The 24,501-nt window shown below is 56.4% G+C and overlaps 1 protein-coding gene across 1 annotated transcript in view; it reads right to left on the reverse strand.

Annotated features, from left to right (window-relative positions):
• Window positions 1-24,501, reverse strand: part of SNTG2 (syntrophin gamma 2) — a 118,882-nt gene that overhangs the window by 67,660 nt on the left and 26,721 nt on the right. Inside the window, exons 7-8 of the mRNA XM_057742662.1 lie at window positions 17,283-17,370; window positions 12,086-12,177 (exon numbers count right to left, since the gene is read on the reverse strand). Of these exons, the coding sequence (XP_057598645.1) occupies window positions 12,086-12,177; window positions 17,283-17,370 (180 nt within the window). The remainder of the gene's footprint in view (window positions 1-12,085; window positions 12,178-17,282; window positions 17,371-24,501) is intronic.

The raw sequence follows: 24,501 nt of genomic DNA on the forward strand, positions 1-24,501 counted from the left end.
CCCAGACACTGAAACTTCCTCCACATCAGCAAGGAGGCTCTTTCGCTTCCTGATCATTTGTGTGTTTGCTGGAGCAGCACCTTTCATTTCCTTCAAGAACTTTTCCTTTGCAATCACAGCTTGGCTAACCGTCTGGAGCAAGAGGCCCAGCTTTCGGCCTGTCTCGGCTTTGACATGCCATCCCCTGAGCTCTGCTATTTCTAGGTTTTGATTTAAAGTGAGAGACGTGCGACTCTTCCTTTCACTTGAGCACTTGGAGGTCACTGTAGGGTCATTAACTGGCCTAATTTCAGTACTTTGGTGTCCCAGGGAACAGGGAGGCCCGAGGAGAGGGGGAGAGACGGGGGACGGCCGGCAGGCAAAGAACACACAAAACATTTTATCGATCAAGTTCACCATCTTACGTGGGTGAGGTCTGGGATGCCCCCAGTCACAGTAGTAATGTCAAAGGTGGCTGACCACAGGTGACCACAGGTGACCACGATGACCACAAGTGACCACAGGTGACCACAGCCGAAGCACGATAACAACAAAGTCTGCAACACCGAGGGTCACCAGAATGCGACACAGAGACATGAAGTGAGAAAACGCTGTCACAAAAACGGCACCGACAGACCTGCGTGGGTGGGGCTGCCACAAACCTCCCTCTTGGAAACAACGCAGGGTCTGCACAGCGAGACAAGGGAGGTGTGCCTCTACCAACGGCGATTTTTAAAAATAACTGGAATAAAATGTGATGGTTAAAGTGATTCTCGAGCGTGGTCTCACATGAGAAGCGAGTACCATACGATCCGTGTCTGTCGTGTGCTCTCTGTATCCAGCTTGAGAATCTGCAGGCTGGGCTCACAGGTGACGGTCCACAGTGAATAGTAATAATAATAATAATTATAATTATAATAACGCCTATTTCCATGAGATTAACTAGTAAGTCGCTCGAACGGGCAGCAGGTGCTTGGTGGTGTTACTGCAGGTCTGAGTTTGGATAGTCTGACCCAGCACAGAGCAAACACTTGCTCACGGGAGAAGACGTGAAGCCTTCGGTGACACAGATGCACGCGTACGTTTCCAGACCCACGGCTGTATCCTGCACAGCTCTCAGAAGGTGCTTCTTCTTGGCCTGCTGTAACACCCAGATGTGGCTTTAGATAAGCCCAATAATGTGACTTTTATTCCTTTCTAACAATTTTGATCAATAAATATAATTATTAAACCTAAGGGAAAGACTCAAAAGCTAGCAAGCAGCTAAACAGTCACCACGTCACCTTCAATGAGAGTAAGGTGCCCGCCCGGCAGACACACGCCTGTGGGCCGCAGGTCTGTACCGGCTACCTTCACAGATTCTGCTGGAGGGCGGGCCTGCTTCCTGTACAATTTCAGCCTGTGCTGTGGCAGGAACAGCGAAGCACTGAGAGCAGAACCCTGGGAGGTGCCTCAGCCGGAAGCGATCACACTGTAACACGCCGGCCAGGATGGCACGCTGCCCCTGTAGGGGCTTCAGGACGTCGAGGGAGTCTGAGCTCTCTATGCACCTCATAAGTCTTCAGAAAGAAGGATTTCTTGGAAAAGTCCCAATTATCCCAATACTTGAACTTAGTGAGACGTATGTGACCGGCACGGCCCTATGTGGTCGCGGGGGAGACCACCTGAGGGTGCTGCTGGGGTCTGCGAGCGGCAGGCGCGACACCCGGGGCGCGGGGACAGCTCTGGATGGTCCCCCCCAGGCCCTTCCCTGGCTCCTGCCTGAACCCCGGTGCCCCCCTGCCGCAGCTCCCGGGGGCACAGGTGTCAGCCCCGGCCGCTCTCTCCGCCTTTGATTTTCTGGGCATCGCAGCTTCCGGGGAGGAGGGGACGACAGGTGATGCAGAGGGAAGGCCGGAGCCGCCACGGCTGCCTCACGGAGCCGTCACGGGCCACGCGGAGAGGTGGTCCTCCCTGCGGTGCCCCTGGCCCCTGCGGCGTGGACGGCGGCACGGTGGGGCCTGCGCCAGCTCTGAACACGGCAGGTCTGTGTTTTCCTGGCTGCTGTTTCTCTCTTGCTTTCCCGTCTCCAGAGTCCTTTTGGTGGAGGCAGACGCTTGGTCAGGGACCCGAGCTCCTGTCTAACTGGCAGCGTGTGGTGGGCTGTGTGTCCTGACGGTCTTCGTGGAGCGAATATCCCCCCGTACCGCCAAGTGGGGGTCCGGCCCCGCGGAGAAGGGCTGGACCCCACGGACATGCTTCCTCTCCACCTTCCACCGGGAGAGTAAATCCTGCGATTCTGAGGAAACCGGAGCAGCTCAGAGCTTCCATCCACTGACTGTCCTTCCCGAGACCTGATGTCCAGAGGGCCGAACCCCTGTGCCCACGTGTCGGTCCGTCTCAGGATGAAGCAGCCGAGGCAGCTGAGGCTGGCGGGGTCTGGGGTGACGCGGGGAGGCCTCCTGGGCCCCTAATTCTCCCCCTCGGGGCGTCCCCGAGCTCCCGGTGCCCCGAGGAGCAACCTGTGCTCAGAGCCGCCCCTCCTGGTTCTGGGACCGACGGGGACACACGGCTCCGAGCTCACGGGAAAGGGGGCTGAGGAGTCCGGGACTGCCCGCGGCCCCCTGGTGCCCGCTTCGGTCCCCCGTCCCTGTGCTCCACGCGCCCCCCTCCTGTGTGAGCGCTGCCTCCCTCGCCGGTTCTCACGACGTCCTCTCGACGCTGCGACCCCCACACCCAGGCCCCTTCACCTGCCATGGCATCTGCTGGAAAACGACGGCTCCAGCCTGACAGGTGGCTCCGGCCGCCCGGTGTCAGGCTGCCCCAGGCGGGCGTCCCCCACCGGCTTGTTCACGGGCGGGCGCCCCTCCAGGCCGCTGTCCACACCCCTGTGGCCCCAGGCACCCCGCACGGAAGAAGCCGGCGTTACTGCTTAGACCAGGCTAATGCCATCAGGGTCCTCTCCGCCATAACATCCTCTAGTATCTTTCCGGGGAAAAGATCCAGGGGAACAGAAGACAGCTCGTGGCGTGGGAACGTCGGGAAAGGGGGAGCAGACAGAACCGGGAACGGCTCCCATCATCGCCTCGTCCACGAATTCATTTCAGAACCGAAAACCAGAAACTCGGGGTGTGGGGGGGGGAGGGGCGTGGGGGGAGGGGAGCAGTTCCTCGCAGAGTGAACGCCTTGGAACGTGGTTCTTCACGGTGGGCCAGGAGCCGGAGCTCGACCACGGAGACGGCAGCGAATGACCCCAAATCGACTCACGGCCGCACCGTGTCTTCGGCAGCTGTGTCTGGGCATCCAGTTACGCTCCTTCCCCACCATCAAAACAGACACGTTCTGAAAGTACTCCTTGCCTTGCTAAGATATTGATCGTATACCATAAAATTAGAGTTAATTAGAACAAAATTATTTATATGAGACTTTTATAAACACATTTTTTTGTGGAAAATGAGGTGTACCAAACCTACGCTTCTTAACAAATTGAAAAGAAAAAAGAACCTAACACAGTCTGAGGAAAGAGATTTTTTTCCCCAAAAAGAGAGACCTAAAGTTGGATATGAAACAGTCACATTGCATTTTCGATGCTGGCCCAGATACTATGTTGGAATTTTAGACCTTAACTGCTCGAAACAAAATACTTGAAACACAATTTTTTCAGGATTCAGAGATTTAGGACAGAAAGGCAGACACAGACTGAGAAGTTAGCTCGGAGTTTTGCAGCATATTCTTAAGAGAAAAGTTTTTCTTTGTGGGGAGAGTCTTTTATAATTATACAATTAATTTTACTGCCAGTGTCTGATTTGAGGTGAGAGCATAGCGTCTCCATGACGGAATGTTTTGGCTGCGACAGGATGGTCCCCTTGCAGTATTCACAGACGATGCTTTCACTCTACTCATTTTAAACAACTGTAATGACGCTGATATATGGCAGGCCTCGCGCTCGTTCCGGGGAAAGCGTTGGTGGTTACGCTGTGTCTCCACTGTAATCTCTCCTCCAGCTCGCTGCTGTGGCTTCCCCGCGGTAAATTTTACCCAGGAAAGTACTCTCCTCGCGGTTTCCTCTCTGGTGAGGGTGACGGTCCAGCCCTGCTCTGCGGCTTCTAAACCACCCGCTTCTGCCCGTTGCCACGTCCTCAGGCAACACGCATGACACGTGGCCTTTGTTGGTCCTGGATCCTCCCGGTGGGCAGGTGGCCGTCCCCGGGTGAGGGTGGGGGGCAGAGAGATGAGACTCGTCAGGTTCAAGGGCGCGGCCCCAGATGCACACACTCCACCGCTTGGGGAGTCCACTCCGAGGGGAAGGCGCGTGTAGACTCACCCTGACGTTCGCCCCACGAGGAGCCTGGCCTCACTGGCCCCGGACAGCATCGCTGCCGGGTTGGGGGGGACCGCATCTGAGAGCGAGAGCCTGTCCCCGGGTTGTGACCTGGGTCCGCCTCCATCAGGCGGGCGCTTCTGAGGGGCAGACACGAGCATCCTGCCTCCAAGACCACATCCCCGCCCCCACCACCGTGTCCGCCTGTCCTGCCCCTGAGTGCTGTGAGTTCTCAGATTTAAATCAGTAAATTTACCAACAAAACTGCCCTATTTACGCACTCAAGAAACCTTGAACGAGACATACTTGGAATACAATGTTTTGCCGCAGAAGAAAACTCTGGGTCCTCAGGGCGCAGCTAGTTCTCTCAGCGACACACCCCCTGCGGCTGCTGCACTTGGTCTAACCGGAGCTCCGCTCTGTAACGTCACAGACGCCAGCGCTGCAGGGCGTCCGCGCTAGCGTGCCTTTCACATGTTTGCTAAATACCCGGAGGCTTGAGAAGAAGATAAGACTTTTACTCTTGTGCGGCGTGGGCTAAGTGACCCACGCAAAGGGTCACTTCCAGGTCTTGCCGCGAACGTTCACGTTTCTCCTGAAGAACCTCAGAACCACGTGTTCACAACCGCCTCCCAGCACCAGAGGCGACTTTGTTACGGAGATATTTTCTCAGGAGAAGTAAGCAGCGCCACGTGCAGAGGCAGCCGCACGTCCCCGCACAGGCCTCCTGCACGTTTCTGTCTTCCCATCACTCAGCAGTGAAACACCCATCCCTGGGGCAGGTGGGGAGCGGAGGGACGAGGCCGGTGGCGTCAGCGGGACCAGGTCCCCCTTCCAGCCCTGGGGTCCCACCTGCGTCCTCCAGTCACAGGGGTTGCGGGACAGGAAAGGAGCCCCCCGCCTCGGGAAGCAGCTTCCCTGCACCCCCCCACCCCGTTTCTCTCCTCTTGTCACTTTCCAAGAGGCTCCGGAGTCAGTGAGGAAGGAGATGGCCTCCACTGCACCTGCGCGGCCACCCCGTGCCTCCGCTCTAGAGGGTCGGCCCCGGGGACACGCCTGGCCTTTCCTGGGGAGCCCCGGGCCCTCCCAGACCCCAGGGTCCACACCGGCCACGTGCCCAGCGGAGGGTGTGCTTCGTAACAACGGTCCCAAGGCGACGAGTCCATCTGCCCGGCCGGCACGCACTCTGCTGGGAGAACAGTCATCCACGCGTTAGGACACAGGGAGTCTTACTCCAGGGAGGCGCCGCCGTCCGCAGACAGCCCCGCGGGACGCGGGCTGGGGTCTGGGTGGCCGGCAGCATCGTTCACCGGCTGTGCAGGTGGCATGGCCGAGGCCGGAGGGCGGGGCCAGGAGAGGAGCCGGTGTCGGGGCCGGACTGCAGGTGCTGGGGGGACCTGGGCGGCGGCCGGGGCCTGAGCCGACCGTGCCCTTGGGAGCTGCAGGGCATCATCTGAAGACCGCGGCCGGGGTGGGGGGAGAGGGGGAGGGAGAGGGAGAGGGAGGGTCTCGGGGAGAGCTGGTCCTGGCGCCCTCCTCCCACCACACAGGAGGGGTGTGGCCCTGGGGCGCTGGGACAGGGCCGGCCGTGTCCCCAGGCCGTGTCCAGAACAGGCTGGCGGACAATCCACTTGGACCAGAGGCCTGAGGGCGCCGCCCGGGCCCAGCGAGGGGGCACCTGGTAGCAGGGAAGAGCTCTGGGGGCGGATGGCCAAGGAGACCGCAGAGCTCCTCATGGAGACAGTGCCCAGTCTCACCCCGTCCCACGGAAGCTGCGAGGCTGGGGGCAGTGGGGCCGCAGCTCCAGGAAAGCAGCCGCGTGGCCTCCATGCGCTTCGTTGCGTGCTGGCCCTGGACTGTTTCTGGGTTCGCTTCTCACGGGTCACCTCCTGACGGCAACACTTTCCCTCGGAGACAGGAGACGAGCGCCTTAGGCCTGGGAGGCTTGAGAGGCCTCCTCTTCTTCCCAATTCTTTCTAACACAGATCCAGAACGAAAACATTTTTGTAACAGAGCTTCCGCTTTTACTGCATTTCCGGTTGTAATTTTCTTTGAAAATGCCTCCCGTCCAGACGACGGGCATGAAATAACGTCTGCGTCTGAATCTTCCAGGGGCCCGGCCCCCCCGGGCAGTCAGGCTGACCTGCAGGAGCCCCTGGGCAGAACAGGTGCCCCTGGACTTGGACGTGACGCCCCGGACACCCTGCACGGCAGGGGTTCTGCCGTTCTTTTGGGAGGTGACCTATTGACAGGTCACTAAGGTTACAAGGACCAATGACACCGCATCTTAGGAAAGTAGTTTAAGAAAACACAGGCAGCTCTGCACAGGTTTATGCGCGCATAGTCTACAAAAGTGTCGTATCTGTCAACTTTTAATCAAATGTGCTTCTCACTAAAATAATTTTTGTTTGTTTTCCCTCCAAAGAGCAGCTCTTAAAGTCTCAATTAGTCATCGAATATTGATTATTATTGAGGGGGAGGGTCACTCTAAAATATTTTTCTGCAGCTAAATTAAGACATAGATCTCAGGAACAAAACAGCAGTGCTGTGCGGTAGGGTCTCTGCATGCCATAGCAGTATGAAAATGATTTTTCTATTTGAATTTGACATATTTTGAGAGGAAATGCTTAGTTTGTTATTAATGAATTCATTAATTTTGTGAAGACAGCCAAGTATCTAAATTATTTGAGTCATACAAATTTCAAAATATTACAGCAATACAATAACTTAAAAGCAAATGAACGTATCTAACAACAGGTTACTGCTTTATTCTTCACATTGAAATCATTATTACGATGATAAGATTAAAAATATCTTATGAAACACGAATGATGAGGTGAAGTAGGGCCCGATGCTTAGACGCTTCTTTGGGTGGTTGTAAATCAGGCCTATTTGGAAACCACGTGAGGTCCTTACAGCTTCCAGAACCGATTTAAGATACAGGGCAGTGAAGTACTGAAGCAGGGGATGAAAGCAGAGAGCAGTGTGCAAATACTGCTTTAGAAAAACATGACGTTATGAGCAGGACTGGGGGGCTTCGGCGGGGACACGACACCCTGACGTAATCCTGCGACCCGCAGAGCTCAGGCACCAGCGTGAGCAAAGGGGCCGCGTTTCCGGTGTCCAGATTCTTAGGAACAGACTTGGTTCGTGGGAAAACAACGGCACAAAAAGTTACATCAGAGAAAAGTTACTTCTGAGTTATGAGAGAGAAAAATCAACATTTTGTGAATTGATAATAATGGAAGAAAAACAGATCCATTTCAAAAATAGATACTTGAGTTGTTCCGTCAGACTTGAGCAGGACTCCAGGACCAGATCATGGGGTTCAAATTCTGAGCAGCTCTTCCCTCGGTGTGCGCGAGCAGGCACTGGCCGCGTGCCCTTCCTATGCACTAGCATGAACTAGCCATGTCTCCTTCCTATGTACTAGCATGAACTAGCCATGTTTCCTTCCTATGAGCTAGCAGGCACTAGCCGTGTTTCCATCCTATGCGCTAGCATGAACTAGCCATGTTTCCTTCCTATGTACTAGCATGAACTAGCCGTGTTTCCTTCCTATGCACTAGCAGGCACTAGCCGTGTTTCCTTCCTATGCACTAGCATGAACTAGCTGTGTTTCCTTCCTATGTGCTAGCAGGCACTAGCCGTGTTTCCTTCCTATGCGCTAGCAGGCACTAGCCATGTTTCCTTCCTATGCACTAGCATGAACTAGCCGTGTTTCCTTCCTATGCACTAGCATGAACTAGCCGTGTTTCCTTCCTATGTACTAGCATGAACTAGCCGTGTTTCCTTCCTATGTACTAGCATGAACCAGCCGTGTTTCCTTCCTATGCACTAGCAGGCAGTAGCCGTGTTTCCTTCCTATGCACTAGCAGGCACTAGCCGTGTTTCCTTCCTATGCACTAGCATGAACTAGCCATGTTTCCTTCCTATGTACTAGCATGAACTAGCCGTGTTTCCTTCCTATGTACTAGCATGAACCAGCTGTGTTTCCTTCCTATGCACTAGCAGGCACTAGCCGTGTTTCCTTCCTATGCACTAGCAGGCAGTAGCCGTGTTTCCTTTCTATGCACTAGCAGGCAGTAGCCGTGTTTCCTTCCTATGTACTAGCAGGCACTAGCCATGTTTCCTTCCTATGTACTAGCAGGCACTAGCCGTGTTTCCTTCCTATGCACTAGCATGAACTAGCCATGTTTCCTTCCTATGTACTAGCAGGCACTAGCTGTGTTCCCCTGGTAAACGTGTTAAATTCTGCGTGGGAGTTTTACCCTCTTCCATACAAAGAAGGTAATCATGATAGATACACAACATGTGGAAGGACTGCTGCTATATAATAACTGCTGTGTAAATTGTGGCTATTGTGTTATTAATACTATTATTAGTAAACAGATCTATACATATGAGGGAGAAGATAAAAGTCACCCAGTCACCCACATTCTCTCCTCCTACAGGTGATCGCTGCAGCGTTTGGCGTATACCACTCACTTTTCAATGCCTTTGTAAATGACTGTGTCCCTCACTGTATACACTTTTGAGTTAATCCTTTGAAAATTTTAACTTAGAAAATCAGGCATTTAATACGAATCCTTTGTTCTTTAATTGCAGCTCCTTATTTATCTCTGGTAAGGTGTTCCGACAAAGGGAAACTAATCGGACCCACTTCAGTCTTGCATCGGCCACAGGGAAAGCAGAGACACTGGCGTCTAAAGCCCCTCAAAGGACCCGGCGGGCATCCAAGTTCCAAGCACACCCAGTGAAAACACCAGCCACCTCTCAGGAAACAGGAAAACGGTTTTGGACCATCAGGTGATCAAGGAATCCTCCCTCTCTGTTCCCTCTGAGAAGGAAAACATGACCCCTAACCCACCAACCGGAGCCAGAACAGGGCGCGCAGGGGTGCGGGGACGGCGGGGGAGGGCAGGACCCGACACACGGGTCGGTCTAGACGAGCGACGCTAACGAGAGCCAGGCTTCTTGCTGTTACAAATATCAGCGAGGATCCTGACACAGAAACCACGCGTGCAAGTGACGAGCTCAGACCCTTCAGCCGCGTGCGCCGCACCCAGGTCTGGAGGAGACCGTGGGGCCCGGGGGCGAAGCCGCGAGCAGACTGCTTCTCCCGGGGCGGGGGAGGGAAGAGTGAGACGACGCAGCGTCTGCGGGAGGAGGTGATACTTTGGTTTCAAACGAGCGCCCAGGAAAGTTGTCAAACACACAAGGCAGCACCAGGAAAGCTCCGGGAGTCACAGACGGCGTGAAAACCGCTCTCCAAGCTCCCCCCACCCCACACGCGGGGGCTACAGATGCGTCGGGGGTCACGGCACAGAGCCACGAGGGGAAACCCGGCCCCCGGGCTCCTGTGGTCATAAAGCGTCTCAACTCGGCACACGCTGCCTCTCGTTCCACCACGTCTGGTCCCGGAGGAGGGAAGTGATGTGCGCGTGTCTGAAGGTGCAGCCAACGAAAACGGCCTGAACCCTGTGCGTCTGAGGACGGCTCCAACTCATCTCCTTTGAGAAAACAAACCGCAGGGCAGAGTCCATTTCACTCTCCAGCCTAGAGAGACTGCGGACCCTGGTCTTCCAGAGGTCAAAGCTTTGTGGGCTTCCCCGTGTCAGCAGCGGATTACAGAGTCCACGAGGAAAAGGCAGTGAGAGAGGCTGTGTGACAGCCCAGCCTCCAGCGACGAGATTTATTATAAACGCAGAGTCACTAAGCAGTGAGGTCTGGGACTGATACTGACAAGCAGAATAGAACCAAGGTCTCAGCAACAAACCCACGGCCCGGACAGTGCGATGTGATCGCAGTGACCGGGGACACAGGTTGGCACAACGGGTTACCCAAGAAGATGAATCTGGATCCCAGCCTTTCACGTGTTTTACAAAGATAAGTCTTGTATGTTTTAGAGACCTAAAGTGAAAAACAAGCTTTAAAAATATTTAGGGAAAAAACACAAGGAGATATCTTTATGAGCTTAAGATAAGAAAGGGTTTCCTGAACAAGATCCTAAAACCACAAACTCTCCCAGGAAGAAACGGATGGACTTGGCTCCACCAAGACTAACTCCTATTTGTCAAAAGGTAGCGCAAATAAAACAAAAACACATGCTGCAAAGTGTGAGCAGAGATTTCAGACCTGAATCCAACAAAACATTAATTCCAAGCATTTGTGGAGATTCCCAAGAGATCAGGAAGACAAGCAGCTTTACAGGTCAAGGAGCGAACGTGCTGCACACACGTCACAGGACGGGGAGGCAGGACAGGCAAGCAGGCCCCTCCGCACCTGGGAGCGGCCGCCGCGCACCCGCTGTGCGTGGAAAGACGAGCCCAGAACACGGAGCCCCGAGAAGCCGGTGACCTGGGACGGCCACCTGGGAACAGCAGTTGTCATTATTCTGAAAATCAGACACTGGCCTCATCTGTGCCCAGAAATTCTAGCTCTGGGTCTGCAGCCAAGACATACTCACGCGTGTGTTCACGGCAGCCCTGGTTTCAGTGCCAGGAGACGAGAGAAAACCGAGAAACAAAAAGCCAAGTGTCTCGTGATGGTTGATAATCGGTAAATAAACTGTAGTATATTCACACATTTAAAAGCCGTAATGAAAAAACAAACAAGCGAAAAGCAATCGGGCACATGCATGACAACATTTGTGCATCTCAAAAAACATAATAGCAGGGAAACAGGAGATCCCAGGAGGCTATGGCAGAATAACATTTTACAAGGCTCAACATAAAATGAAATGGTATATTTTAGGGATCTATACATACGGATAAAGCTTTTTTTTAATCAAGGCAGTGACGCACCCAAGATTCAGGATGCTGTTTATTTTGGGTGGGCCAGAAAACGGGCTACGGGAGTGACACAGGCAGCCGCTGCATAAGCCGGGGACAACGTCCTAACTGCAGATTACGTCGTGAGCTCATGGACATTTATTTTATCTTTCTGCTTCATAACTCACGCAGACCCTAAACACAATTTTTAAAATATCAGGAACTATATGAAAGGGTTGAAAGTGGAAGAGAATGGTATTTTAAGGGTGGATTGTACAAACACGGGTCACTGACTGCCGCCCGGGTAGCCGGTGGTCGGGAGGCGAGAGGGGTATGATTTCCACAAAACATTTTCTCAAACTGCTTACAGGACTCTAACCCGTGTCTCTAACGGCTCGGTGGGTGATGCACCCGTACCCTGGACGCTGACCCTTCTCTGCACCCACCCAGCCGGGGTCGAGGTCAGGCCAGACCTCTCTCGGGGAGGGGTGGCCGTCCAGACCCAGGCCACCTGCCGCCCGCCCCTCGGTTCGCTCAACCCTGGTTTCCTGGGCAAGGTGGAGACTTGGAGGGTGATGGGAACTCACTGCAGACACACGGCACCACACGTCCTGGGTGAGTCCACTAACTCGGGAATGAAACCCTTTCCTGTGTGTCTGGGGGAAGCTTCCGAAGAACAAGGCCCGGCAGCTCCCGCCGTCCGGGTTCCAGGGAGAATCAGAGGTGGGACTCCGGAAACTACCTCAAAATTATGCACTCAGGCCTGCTCACGAGAGGAATGACGAGCTGGAAGTGCCCAACAGTGGAGGCCAGGCGTCCACGGGGAGGCCCAGGCGTCCACGTGAAGGCCCAGGCGTCCACGTGGAGGCCCAGGCGTCCAGGTGGAGGCCCAGGCATCCACGTGGGACGCACACCCGAGGAAGCACACCCGAGGCCCGGGTGTGATCTCCCTCTGAAACGGGCAGCGAGGGTTGCCTCACTCTGCCAGGGAAGGGGCGTCCAGTTCCATCAGAGGTGAGCGGGGGCGGCTTACTGTGCTGCTGGGGTTTCCGTTCAGGTGCAAACCACTGTCGAAGAGCGGGGAGGAGGCCCCGCTGGCGGGCTCGCTGCACGGTCCCGGGGACCCTGCAAACAAAACAGAGACTCGCTGAGACGCAGCTATAGGAGGAGCCCTAGCGCGTGAACCCTCAGGCCCACCTAAGGAGGCCACTAAGGAGGCCCCTGGGCAAGCCCCGGTGCCTCGGGGGGAAGCAGGTCCCCGGTACAGGCTGCGCAGCCGGCGCCGGCCCCTCACCCCGACCACGTGGCCGCCCGTCTGCATCCCGCGGGAAGCTGGGCAGGAGGCCAGGGCCAGCATCGCGCCACAGCCGCACCAGGTCCAGAGGGACGGCGGCCTCCCCAGCCGGTCCCGGGCCCCGGGGGCCTCACGCACCTGCGCGGACCCCCACAAGGGTAACAACGCTAATTTCCTACAGGTTCTTCTTGACTTTCCGATTGAATTTCGATATTATTTATTTGTTTGACATTTTCTGATGATCTTTGCACTGCAAATTGCTTTAGTGAAAAATAGACAAATCAGGTAAGTTTGAGGAAAGTGATATTTAAAGAAAGAGGAAGCCGCTCTAGGCTCAGCAGGGAGCCAAGGTCGGGTCCCGGGTGAACAGAGGGTCCACGTCGAGTGTCCGTCTCAGGCAAGTCAGGGCTTCCTGAGCAGGAAGTTCGGGGATGGACGTCCTTTCGCTCCAGGACCGGGGGCCCTGTCCCCACACGTCCCCCACCACCCGGCCGCCTCCCGGACTCCACTGCGGCCCTGGGCGCGCCGGGTGAGGTGGGGCAGCGGAGGGGGGGACAGCACCGGCTCCCTCCACCCCCGCCCCCGCCCAAGAGACCAGTGCGCCAGCTGGACAGCAGGAGTGGTAGTGAACCTCAGCTACATCGCCCCGACCAGGGCCTGGGGCCCCTCGCTGGGCACTGGACGGGGCGCCAGGGTCGGGGGCAAGGAGAAGCCCCCCCCAACCCCCCAGGCAAGAAGCCCTTCCCCCGAACACATCAGCAAGACCCACTCAGCGGCCCCGGGACCGCCGTGGTCAGGCTCACCCCGTCTTCCCAACCCAGTCGGCAACTTCAGGGAGAAGCCAGGGACCCCACGTCTCCCGTTACTAAATGGGCGACGGGAAGGGCCCCACGGGGCCTCGTAGGGTCGGGCGTGTCCCGGCCAAGGCCGGGGCCAGCCTGGGACACGGGCCCTTCTTTTCTCTTAGCTTAAAAAGTTTCAAAGCCAACGTTTGCTGTCAGAAGCCAGCTACTGGGACAAGTCACATCGGGCACATGTTCCAAACGGGCAGGCAGAGCTGAGTCTGACCTGCACATCGGTTTTGTTTGATCAAAACAAAGACACTGCATTAAAAACCCAGATTTCTCACTTTCTAGGAAGACGACAACACACGGACTCCACTGGGGTCAAGTTCCCAAGGGACGGTGACGGGCTGGAGCCCAGGGGGCTGTCCCGCCCAACCCCCGCCGCCAGGTCTGCGGGTCTGCGGGCAGCAGCGGCCGTGCCCCACCCGTGCAGCAGGACAAGCACGGGTCACACACATGTCACCAGCGTCTGTGTCCCCGGGGACGGAGCTGAAAGCCTCGCGGTGTCGCTGTGTTTAGGATGTCGACACACAAGCCTCCGGTGCGGTCGTTATCTGTTACCGCCCGTTCACAGGTGAGGACGAGACGCGGGCGTCAGGCGAGTTGCTCCTGTGACCTCAGTTTTCTCCTTGGAAAGCAGTGAACGCACGTACAGGCTCCCCTCCAAAGCCCCGGCACAGCTCGGGTAAAGCAGGCGCTGGTGTTAAACCCTAGACTGTACAGCCAGAGCTTTAAACTGCTCCACAGCACCAGACACACTCATGGGCCTTCACACGGATCTTCCAGGCCACCGCCAAGGTCAGCGAACAGCTTCAGGAGGGAGGCTGTGTTCTTCTACCACCTTACGACCCCAACCCAAACGTTTCCCGGCCGGAATACAAGTGAGGACAGCTTTCCCGTCCACTCACGCTGGGGCGATGCGACACACGTGGCATCCTGACCGTGCAGATTCCCTGCTGCGGGAATCAGGAGCATCTGGCAAATACAGCACAGGAGACCCTTCCCGACGCCTGAGCAAAAGCCAGCGCCTGTCACAGGTCCCCTGGGCGCTGGAGGAGGGGACGGAAACCCTGAGGACGGCCCAGCAGCAGGACACGTCGTAACACGTGCAGGATGCCGTGTGCAGAGCACGCCGGGGCCTCCCGCCTCCACGCTCCCGCGGGAAGAAGCCTGTGAGGCGGAGCTGGAGCCCCTTGGACGCAGTTCTGTGCGCCGGCACGCGGGGCCCACCGCATGGTCTGCGCTCTGGGATGAGAGGAGGGCCGGCGGGGCCGGGGTGGGGGTGGGGGCTCTGCGGCCGAGCCCCTCCTCCACAGCTGCGACACCTCCCGGCCCCTCCCATCCCCACGGTGTCTGTGAGGCCCGACACGTCTGTACAAGGCTCCACGCCGCATCCCTGCAGGAGGAGAAACGTCCTGAGAGGCTCCGAGAGGGCTCCGGAGCGCGGGAACGGCTCCGCGGCGCGTGCGCGAAGCTCGAGGTCTCACTGCATCTGATGCCCCAGCCCCGTCCGCGTCATCGCCTCCGTCACCTGCTGCACAGTCAGCGACAGCTTCCCACGCGCAGGCGGCTTCCGGACCTGGAGTCTGTCCTGCCCGAGCTCTGCCGGCTTCTTACGACGTCTTCTATCCTGACGGCACGTGTGGTATCTCCATAACTTAGCTCATCCGTGCCTCCGGAGCAAAGATCAAAATAGTCTTCATTTCCCTCATCCTGCAAAGGCTCTCACCGGAGGGCGGGGACTGAGGGTGACAGACAAGCGCTGTGGGCGGGGCTGAGAGCGGGCGGGAGCCGATTCCAGTCCGACGCTTCCGCAAGCTCTGGTTTCTAGCAACTTACTTCTGGTGAATGAGTATCTTTTCATCTACATCCCCAAAGAGAAATTTGAACATTGTAATATTTTTTCTGCTTCTCACTAATTAAACCCATTATTTAAAAAATAATCAGTGTCCATAATTATTAACAATAAAAATAGTTGGTGTCAAAAACAACAATATTAGAAAAAATACGACACAAATAGTTTTAATGAGTAACGAAAACACCTAACCTAATAAAACGAGCTCTGGTCTATGGGAACTCCACTGAGCTCGCGCACGGCTGGTGGGGAGAGATGCTGGGGCCGCCGTGGAGAGCAGCACGGCAGGTCCTCGACAAGCGGACCACAGCTGACCATGTGACACAGCATCCCCACGCGTAGGCGTGTGGCCGGGAGACGGAAAGCACGTCCCCGCAAACCACCACATAAGGGCTCACGCCGGCTTCGGCACAGCAGTCCCCAGGGGACGCAGGCCGCCTGCCCCTCGGCTGATGAAGAGGGAAACAAAGCCTGGTCTCCCCATATAGCGGAAATCATTCAGTTAAAACGAGGAAGGAAGCACCGGCACACGGGGTACTTGCCAAGTGAAGGACGCCGGCACAGAAGGACGGCGAATCCGCGGAGACAGAGCAGAGATGTGCGGCGGCCTGGGGCTGGGGGAGGGGAGGACTGGTACAGAGTTCCTTTATGCGGTGATGGGAACATTCCGGAATGAGAGAGTGGTGATGGCTGCACAGCACAGGGACAATATTAAAGCTGCTGAAGCGTGCGCCTTAAAACGGTGACTTTTACTGTATGTGAATTCTACCTCATAAAAAGTCTAAGAGTCTGAGTTTACGCAGAACATCAAAGTCGGCCCTGTCTCCTGGGGAGACGCGTCCCCCTCCTGCGCCCTCCCGGCCGCACTGTCCGGTGAGCACGGCCTTCCCCGCGCGGAGGTGCCCGCAGGACAGACGCCCACGCAGAGCGTGCAGCCCCCGCCCCCACGCACGATGCTCCTGTGAACCAGCCTCACGCCTTCACTCGCGCCCAGCACCCGGGCGCCACGCGGACACTGGGGATTTGCTGTCAGTGGGCCTTTACCCTCTTCTGGAAGAACCACTGGGGAACCCAGGAAACTCTCGTGCTGTCTACGGCATTTATTTCTCTTTGAACGTGTGGCCTGATTTCTAATGTTGGTCTTTTTTAGAAGGTAGGATGTGTGACGACTCGTATTTTCACAGCGGTGGGGGGACCATCCGTTTTTCTGAGATCAGCAAGTAGCACCGTCTCCGGGTTGAGGTCTGATGGGGACAAACATCGAGCTGCTGAAACGGATTTGCTCGGTCACTCAGGAAGGTGATGTACAGCCGGGCCAGCCCTTCAGCGGCCCTTTCCGTCACCATGGATGCGGACGTGAGATCGGGTCTCAGCAGCCGCCGTGGCCCCGGAACCCGGCCAGGCCCAGGGGTAGCAGCAGAGGCCCTGACAACCGGGGAACGGATGGGAAAGAGGGAGAAGATGCCAGCCACAAGGCCCGCCCGGGAGAGGGGAGCTGTTGCTCCGTGGGCGAGAAGGCACCGGGGGAAGAAGGGAAAAGAGAGGAGCCGTCGGCCGCTGGGGAGGAGGCCCCGCCTCCCAGGAGCCTGGACGGGCGGAGGCCCCGCCCCCGAGGCCAAAGCCCCTCTGCTTCCAAGTCAGCGCCGCTAAATCGAGGAAGGATGGAAACTTTATACATTTCTAATATTGGTCTTTTAGACGGCAGCCTTCCTTTAGAAAGGTCCTGAGTAGAATGGGTCACAGCACCTGTTTCGATTAAAGTGTTTTTATAGACGTGCAACTTATCCTCTTCCCTGCTGGACCACATCCGTGTATAACAGAGAATTACAGGCTCTGCATGAAAACATGGGAGACACGTCACAGTGCAGGTTTACTGTTGTTTCCTTCTTTACATTAAACATGTCTCATGTCAGCAGAGATGTTTCAAATGCAAACTTTGTTTCTATACCTGTGTGCGCGCATGGGTGTAGGTAAACACAGTCACAGCAAGGTGACCTGAGGAAGGAAGCTTAGTTAATTTATTGACAAAGGGCCGTCTGGGGATGCCCTCTTTTAAAAAGCCCGTGGACGTATTAAAGGGCAGGACGTCTTAGGAACAGGTGGTGCTGAGGTGCTCTCTGCATCTTTCCTCTCTCTGAATACGAGCTCAGGAAATGACCTGCGCTCCGGTCTGTGCAACGTCATCTGGATAAACAATGGCTGCCCGGCGCCCTTGACCTTCTCCCCTTCCCCTTACCTAACGGGAGCTTCAGAAATGATGGTGCTTCCCTGAGATGCTCCACAGCAACGGTCACTTCATTGCCAGCATTTCTCAAGAGATGCACCTGTCAATGTGAAAAAGACAGCTGCTTTACCATCACAGAGGGACCAGCGCAGAAATAAAAAGTGAATCCCTACGCACCTCGCCTGTCTCTCGAGAAGTCAGTGTTCATGATTACCTTGGAAACTCTGGAAGTTCTGCAAGCCTTGCCTGGGGTAACGAAGGGTGGCTGTATGTCCCCAGGTACACGATTCCCATGCCCCATCTACACACATGTTCACACGTCAACAGAGGTTCAAGACCAGGCTCCCTCCACACTCTACACACATCATCCCAGAAACTAAAGTCACATGAGAAATCCGCATGGAGGGCAAATTGCCAAATTTCAGACACGGGCCACACACGCCAGCTGATTAACTGTGACAACGAAAAAACGAGCTTCAAAACGTAAACGACATTTTAACTTTGGAGAAACCAGCGGGCGTCACTTCGCCCTCCTCGGCGGCAGTCATCCTCCCGCGGTTCAGGCCCTGCACCCGCAGCCCAAACAGGTCACGACTTCTGCTCCAGAGTCAGCTTTCAACGCTCAGTGTGTTTGCCTCGTTTAAGCAAACGTGCTTCAGACACGTGAGACGAAGCCCAGGAGAGAGAGGCTGCACGTGTCTGAGCCACCCTGGTCCTCACCTGCACACACACCTGCTGATGACCTGCTTCTGCCAGGAGGACCAGAGGAACGCCTTTCCTGTCCCCCGGGGACCTTCTCCGAGTCCTCCCCTCCGCCTCCGCCTGTGAAATCCCACTAAAACCCCAGCCTGGGGTCGTCGAGCATCCGTATGGCCTCCTCCCCCCTGTGTCCACGGCCTCCTGCGTCACGGGTGCTGTGGTGTCCCTTCCACGTGTCGTGACCCTGAGGCCGTTTCTCCATTTCACGCCTCCCCAGGCTCCTGTCCTGGCAACCCTGCTGCTGACCTGCCCCGGTCGCCGCTTCCCGAAGCCCCCTCTCCTCCTGCTGGGGGACGTGGGTACAGACACAGGCAACCGGGATGAAATGCCCCAGGGGGTGCCTTCCCCAAGTCAGGGCTGCCGCCCACGCCCGGGAGGAGGGAGGAGTCAAACCCTCCCGTCAAACATCCAGGAGAGCAACGTGACCACGAGACAGGCACTCTGCTTGGACGACTGAACAGCTGGGGCTCGTCTGGGACCACCTACCACCCGGCCCGAGGCCCCAGAGACCATCACCCATCACCTCAGCTCCTCCCAGCTGACAAGGCAGCAGGGCCCTCGTGTCTCCCTGGGTGGGGAGAACCAGGGTGAGTCTGATAAAATCACAGTGTCACCACATCCTCCCCTCCTGCATGGAAAGGACCCCAAGCCTGCAACCCTGCCCTCTCCAGATGTGGGTGTTGAGAGGGTGGGGGTCACGTCCGAGTAGCGGACAGAACCTGCCTTGTCCTCAGAGCTCATGTGGCTTTAAATGTAAGACCAGGGTGTCACCTAGATGGCAAGAGTCTGAGATTTGTGACTGTCTCTGGGGTCAAGCTCTCCTGCTGTTTCTGTTATGTGATCTGCACATGCACACACCTCAACAAGTGTTACATAATAACTTCACAAGTCTTTCTGGAGATGAATCGCGGTTTAAAGCATTAAAATCTACATAATAAAGGCTACTTAACCCAAAAAAGACTCAAATATTTACGTAACTGAGTCATTCAGCGTCCTGCCCCAGGCCCTTGAAGAAGTATCCCTTTGGACACGTTAATTTCTCTGGGAGAAACCCTAAAGCACGAGGCAGGGGCACCTTCCGTGAGAGACGGGGCTTTACGTCAACTTATTATTTTTCAAATCCCAAGGGTCTGCCTTGATGCTTCTGGGCTTTGAAATGCTTGGACAAGGCCAAGGTTTTACCTCAGCACCAGTTTCTTTTCGTTTTTTTTTTTCAATTTAGTTCAAAGTGTGTATGTGCTGCTTGAGAATACGTTTGACTATGGACCGTGAACGCCTGCAAATTCAGTGAATGACTTCAAAACCACGTCTCCATCCTCAAGTCATGACCTGCAGACTGCGGGGTGTTGGGAGGGGCGGCCCTGTCTCCACCTCAGAGCAGCACAGAGCTGCCTTTGCCTCTAAGTAAGATGAGCGGTTCCGGCACCTTCCAGCCCTAGCGCCCTGCACGTCTGCTCTGCTCTGACCAAGTACGCGCAGGGGCTGATCTCCAACCTCCGGCTCACCAGCTGGGCTGCCACGTCCTTACAGGCCAGTCAAGCATATCTCTTTTTCACTTTTATTTTTTTTTTAATTTTTTAACTTTAATTTTATAGTGGAGTATAGCCAATTAACAATGTTGTGATGGTTCTGGGCACACAGCAGGGCAACTCAGCCACACGCACACGTACCCGTCCTCCCCCAGACTCCCCTCCCGTCCAGGCCGCCACACAGCAGCGAGCAGAGCTCCCTGCTCCACGGCAGGCCCTGGCGGTCACCCCCCCTCAGCACAGCAGCGGGCACGGCGGTCGCGCACGGCGGTCCCACGCGCCCCACCATCCCTCCCCTCCCTTCCCCGCGGGTAACCGCAAGGGCCTGCCCTGAACCTGTGAGTCTGTCTCTGTTTTGTAAATAAGCTCACTTGTATCATTTCTTCTTAGATTCCTGTCCTACAGTATCTCTTTCTCTGTCTGACGTCACCCAGTATGGCAGTCTCCAGGTCCATCCGTGTTTCTGCAAGGGGCCTCATTTCATTCTTTCTTGTGGCTGAGTGATACTCCGTGGTACGTGCACCGCGTCTCCTTCATCCGTTCCTCGGTCGACGGACACTCGGGTTGCTTCCCTGACTTGACTGTAGTAAATAGTGCTGCTGTGAGCACAGGGGAGCAGGGATGCTTTCTGACCATGTTCTTCTCCCCATAGAAGGCATATTTCCTTTGTAGAAAGGATTCAATTTTCATACGAATTTTCCCCAAGCTTTTAAAATGCCACTCAAGCCGTTTAAACCACTGGGGCGTCTCATGGAAACGACTTCATCTGCCAAAGAAGACACCACAGGCTGGGGCTGGACCAACAGACACCTTCCGTCACGGCTCTGGGGGCAGAGTCCACGGCCAGGGTGCCGGGGGTCTGGGTTCTGGCGACGGCCCTGGTCCTGGCTGCAGACGGCCTTCTCTCTGTGCCCTCACAGGGCACCAGGCCAGCTCTGGGGGCCCCCTCACACGGGCGCTGGTCCTCCTGGGGGGCCCCCACCCTCACGACCTCATCAAACCCTGATCTCCCTCCAAAGGCCCCTCCTCCCACATCATCACAGGGGTTACGGCTCCATCCTGTGCGTCGGGGGCTCAAACTCTCGGTCCGGGACGGGGGCCGGTAGCCTCGCGGCCTCAGCGCAGTTCCTCCGGGGGGTCTCTGACGTAGCCTCGCCTGGGAGCCTTCCAGGGAGCAGATACATCTCCCCCACGGTCATGTCTGAGGAGCTGGGGCCGTTTCAAAATGTTGTAACTGAAATACGACGCACTGACTGTGTTAGAACAGGAAGCCCCTCCTGTCCTGTCCTCCCGCTCCACGGACGTGTTCTCTGGCCCCAACAAGACGGATCCTTCACCCACAGCTTCTGGCACCAGCCCTCACGGTGCCAGCACCCTCACCACCTCTTTATTCTACTTTATTCTACTCCCCCCCGCCCGAGCCCTTCCCTGTGTCCTTCTATCTGACAGACCCGGCCACAGTGCGCGGTGACCCCTGGGCTAGTCCCCTCTGTGCTCACAGCCAGGTCCCCGGGAACAGGCCCTTTGGTCACGGACCCCGGGGCGCCCCCGGCCTCCGTGCCTGCCCGTCTGCGTCTGGGCCTGTCTCTGCAGACCCGCAGGAGCGGGCATCGCCCTGAACACGCCCTCTGCCCAGCAGGCGGCCGGCGCCCCTGCCCTGCGCCTCGGACCCGCCCCGCATCTGTCCCCAACACGTCCTGTGGTTCTCTTTCCCTTCTCTGAATAGAGGTGAGCAGACACGTGCCCTAACTGGTAGAATCCGCACGCGGGTTTCCTGACCCAGGCGGTCAGGCCTCTCAGGTAAGGGGGGGCAGGTGGGGACCCCCGGGACGGCTGCTCTGCGGCCAGACGGGAAAGCGCGGCCGTGCTGCTGGGCGGGCCCGGGGCACGGAGAGGCGCGTCTTCCTCTGCCCTCCCCGGCCACGTGCGACCTCGGCCCCGGCAGAGAGCACAGGCATTGTTAGGAACGACGGTGCTTTACTGTAAGGACGGACGGACAGAACTACAGCTACAGCCGCTGTCCCAGATGCGTTCTCTTCCCCAGAACAGAGAGGTCACGTTCCTGGTACCCGGGTTACAACCACAGGCACGGCCAACGCTTCCCTTTTCCGGAGGTTCCGGCGGTCGGCGAATGCCACCAGAAGCCGCAGCGACAGTGGGCTCTGCACCGGGGCCAGGCCCGTCACCTGTCTTTCTGCCACCCCGCCCCCCACCTGTCACCACCCCTCGCGGCCTCCCGCGGGTCTGCTACACTGTGACATCCTGGGGTGACCTGAGGCAACACCCTGCAGAGTTCACTAAGACCCAGAAGTGCCGGAGCAGAAAGTGAGGCCACAGGTAGACAAGCGGCCGGCCCGCACCTCTGACGGAGATGGAGCTGCGGCAGGAGACCCCCCCCCCCCCAGCCCCCGCCCCGCAGCCAGGACAGCAAGGCCTCCTGGTGGTCGGCTTGGATCCCGATGGGGACGCGGCCCACCGCCGGACACGCTGCTCCTCCCGCCCCCTCACCGTCCACCGTCCTGCGACGCTGCACCAGGTCCGCGCCGCCCTGTGCAGCGCCCTGCCCCCCGGGCCCACCACCCAAAGACCCCGGGCGCTGCAGCGTCCACGGCAGAGGGAGGCCAGGCGGCCTGACACACACCCCTTTGTGTTTGCGGGCACAGCGGGGTCTGCTAACAAGCGCTGTCCCCGGGGGAAAGCTCCTACCTGCCCGCTGGGCGCAGGTTGGGTCTGGACGCTCGACCACGGTCAGCGCCGCAACGCAGGCAGAACACTGTCCATCAGGTTTGCGTGTCCCCATCCCCCAAGGCCATGGGAGCCAGACGTGTGCGTCTCCACTGCCAAGGGGAGTGGCTCATACAAGACCAGCCTGGACTGGCCCCGGGGAGGAAGGGAGCACGTGACCAAGAGCTAGACTCCCCTGCCCCCCAGTGTGATGGCAGCAACAAAGAGCCCGCAGACACACCCGTGACCTCCCTGGGAGTTCAGGTTCCCGCTCCTGTGACTCTGAACCCTGCTAATTCAGAGATCCAGGAGTTAGGGAGCAGCGACGCTGAGCCAAAGCTACCCGTCACACCTCCGCAGGGGGCCGGGTGGCTCTGATGTGCGTCAGGGTTGAGGACCACGCCTCCGAACAGTTTCCAGCACGTGCATAAGCAAAGGCTGTTGGTGGGTTTCTACCTCTGTCTCTACATTTCCATCTGCCCACCCACCCACCATTCATCCACCCACGTTCCATCTATCATCCATCTATCCACCTGTCAGTCATCCATCTATCCATCAATCATCCATCTATCCATCTATCCATCATCCATCCATCCATCCATCATCCATCTATCAATCATCTATCAATCATCTACCTATCTATCCACCTATCAACCGTCCATCTATGCATCCATGATCTATCTATCCACCCATGATCTATCTATCTATCTATCCCTCAATCTATTCTCTATCTAATGAACGCTCCTTCCAACAAGATGGAAAGGCTGCCTTACCCTCCTGTGTTCGGGACACTCACGCGTATGAGCAGAGACCGAGGGAAGGTGACCATCACCCCGGGGAGGGAAGCTGACGTGAGGAGGCGGTGGGCAGCCGCGAGGAATTCTGCTGGAAGGGGCGGGGGCTGCCGTGGGGGGGAGAAGGCCACCGCCCCGGGGCCCGAGAGCAGAGGCCCGTCCTAGAGGGCAGTGGCCTCGCTGACTCCTGATGGACGCCCTGCTTCGGTATCCAGGGGAAGGAGCTGAAGCACGTACTTGTCAAACGACTTGGAGAAACCGGCGACCCAGCCTCAAGACACCTACGAAACGCAGCCGCCATCTCCCGAGTGACCAGAGCCACCGCCCGTGAGATGTGTGATGGCGGTTTGCTGGGGCTGTCGGCCGGGCTGCTGCTCGGAACCATGACCGGGAAGCTTCCATTTCTACCGTGTTTTAAACACAATTGAAGACTTTATTTCTAAGGGTTTTTGAGTTCAAAATCACCAGGACTTAGAATCTGTCCTGAGACCTTAGTGACCATAAAACTGCTGTCATGACTAAACATGTATAAAAAGGACTCATTTCACCTTGAAAAGGAGGTCTCGTGAAATGAGGCTGTGATGTTTATCAGTTAGGGCCATTTTCATCAGCAGCTTTTATAGGGCCTAAGACTCGGGCCTGCCATGCTACACTGGAAGTTAAGTTAACATTTGAGATTTTTTAAAAATTCTGATCACGTTGCGTAAACATGAAGCTCTGTAACATTTCTCATTCTCAGATCCTGCAGCACCGAGCACTGACCCTGCTTTGACCTCACTGGACGTCGGTCTGGGTTCTGCTGTGGGGCTCCGTGGCCGCGTCTCCTCCTGGCCGCGTGGGGCTGGGTCCTGCAGAGGGACCAGCTCCCCAGCACCACCTCCTCCCAGGCATCGCTGACCTCTGCACGCAGGTCAGACGGAGTGATTTTCCAAACGTCAATTTCCTTCCTCTCTGAATAGTGAGATGTCTCAGAATTTGCCCAGAAAGATCATGGAAATCTTACTCTCTGCTAGGCCCGCTTCCGTATGTACATTGGTGTGGGTGGCACACGTGGTGTACTAAAAAGAGGGAAATAAACACGCTTCCGTCGTCCTAAAGCAGTGGAGCTTCTCCAAAGCAGGAGACAGTATGCAGGACGAGGTTCACCCTGTGGCTCTTTTGCATTGAGCACGACTGGCCTTCTTCTTCTAGGATTAAGTGAAGCTAGAATTCACTCTGAAAAATGAGGGTGCGAAACCGTGTGATGTATGAGGTCTTTTACAAATTTAATATTTTTGTGAACTTCATGAATCTGAAAAGCTGAGACTGTGTCATCAGAAGTGTTCCAATCATGGCTTTTGTGTCACAGAAGACGGTAGACTTGTAATTTGATAATTTGGTCCAAAAAGCGTATTTGTATCAGTCAAATATCGGAATAGCTCCATT

Source organism: Hippopotamus amphibius, chromosome 7 (assembly GCF_030028045.1).
Source record: "Hippopotamus amphibius kiboko isolate mHipAmp2 chromosome 7, mHipAmp2.hap2, whole genome shotgun sequence".
Lineage (NCBI taxonomy): Eukaryota > Metazoa > Chordata > Mammalia > Artiodactyla > Hippopotamidae > Hippopotamus > Hippopotamus amphibius.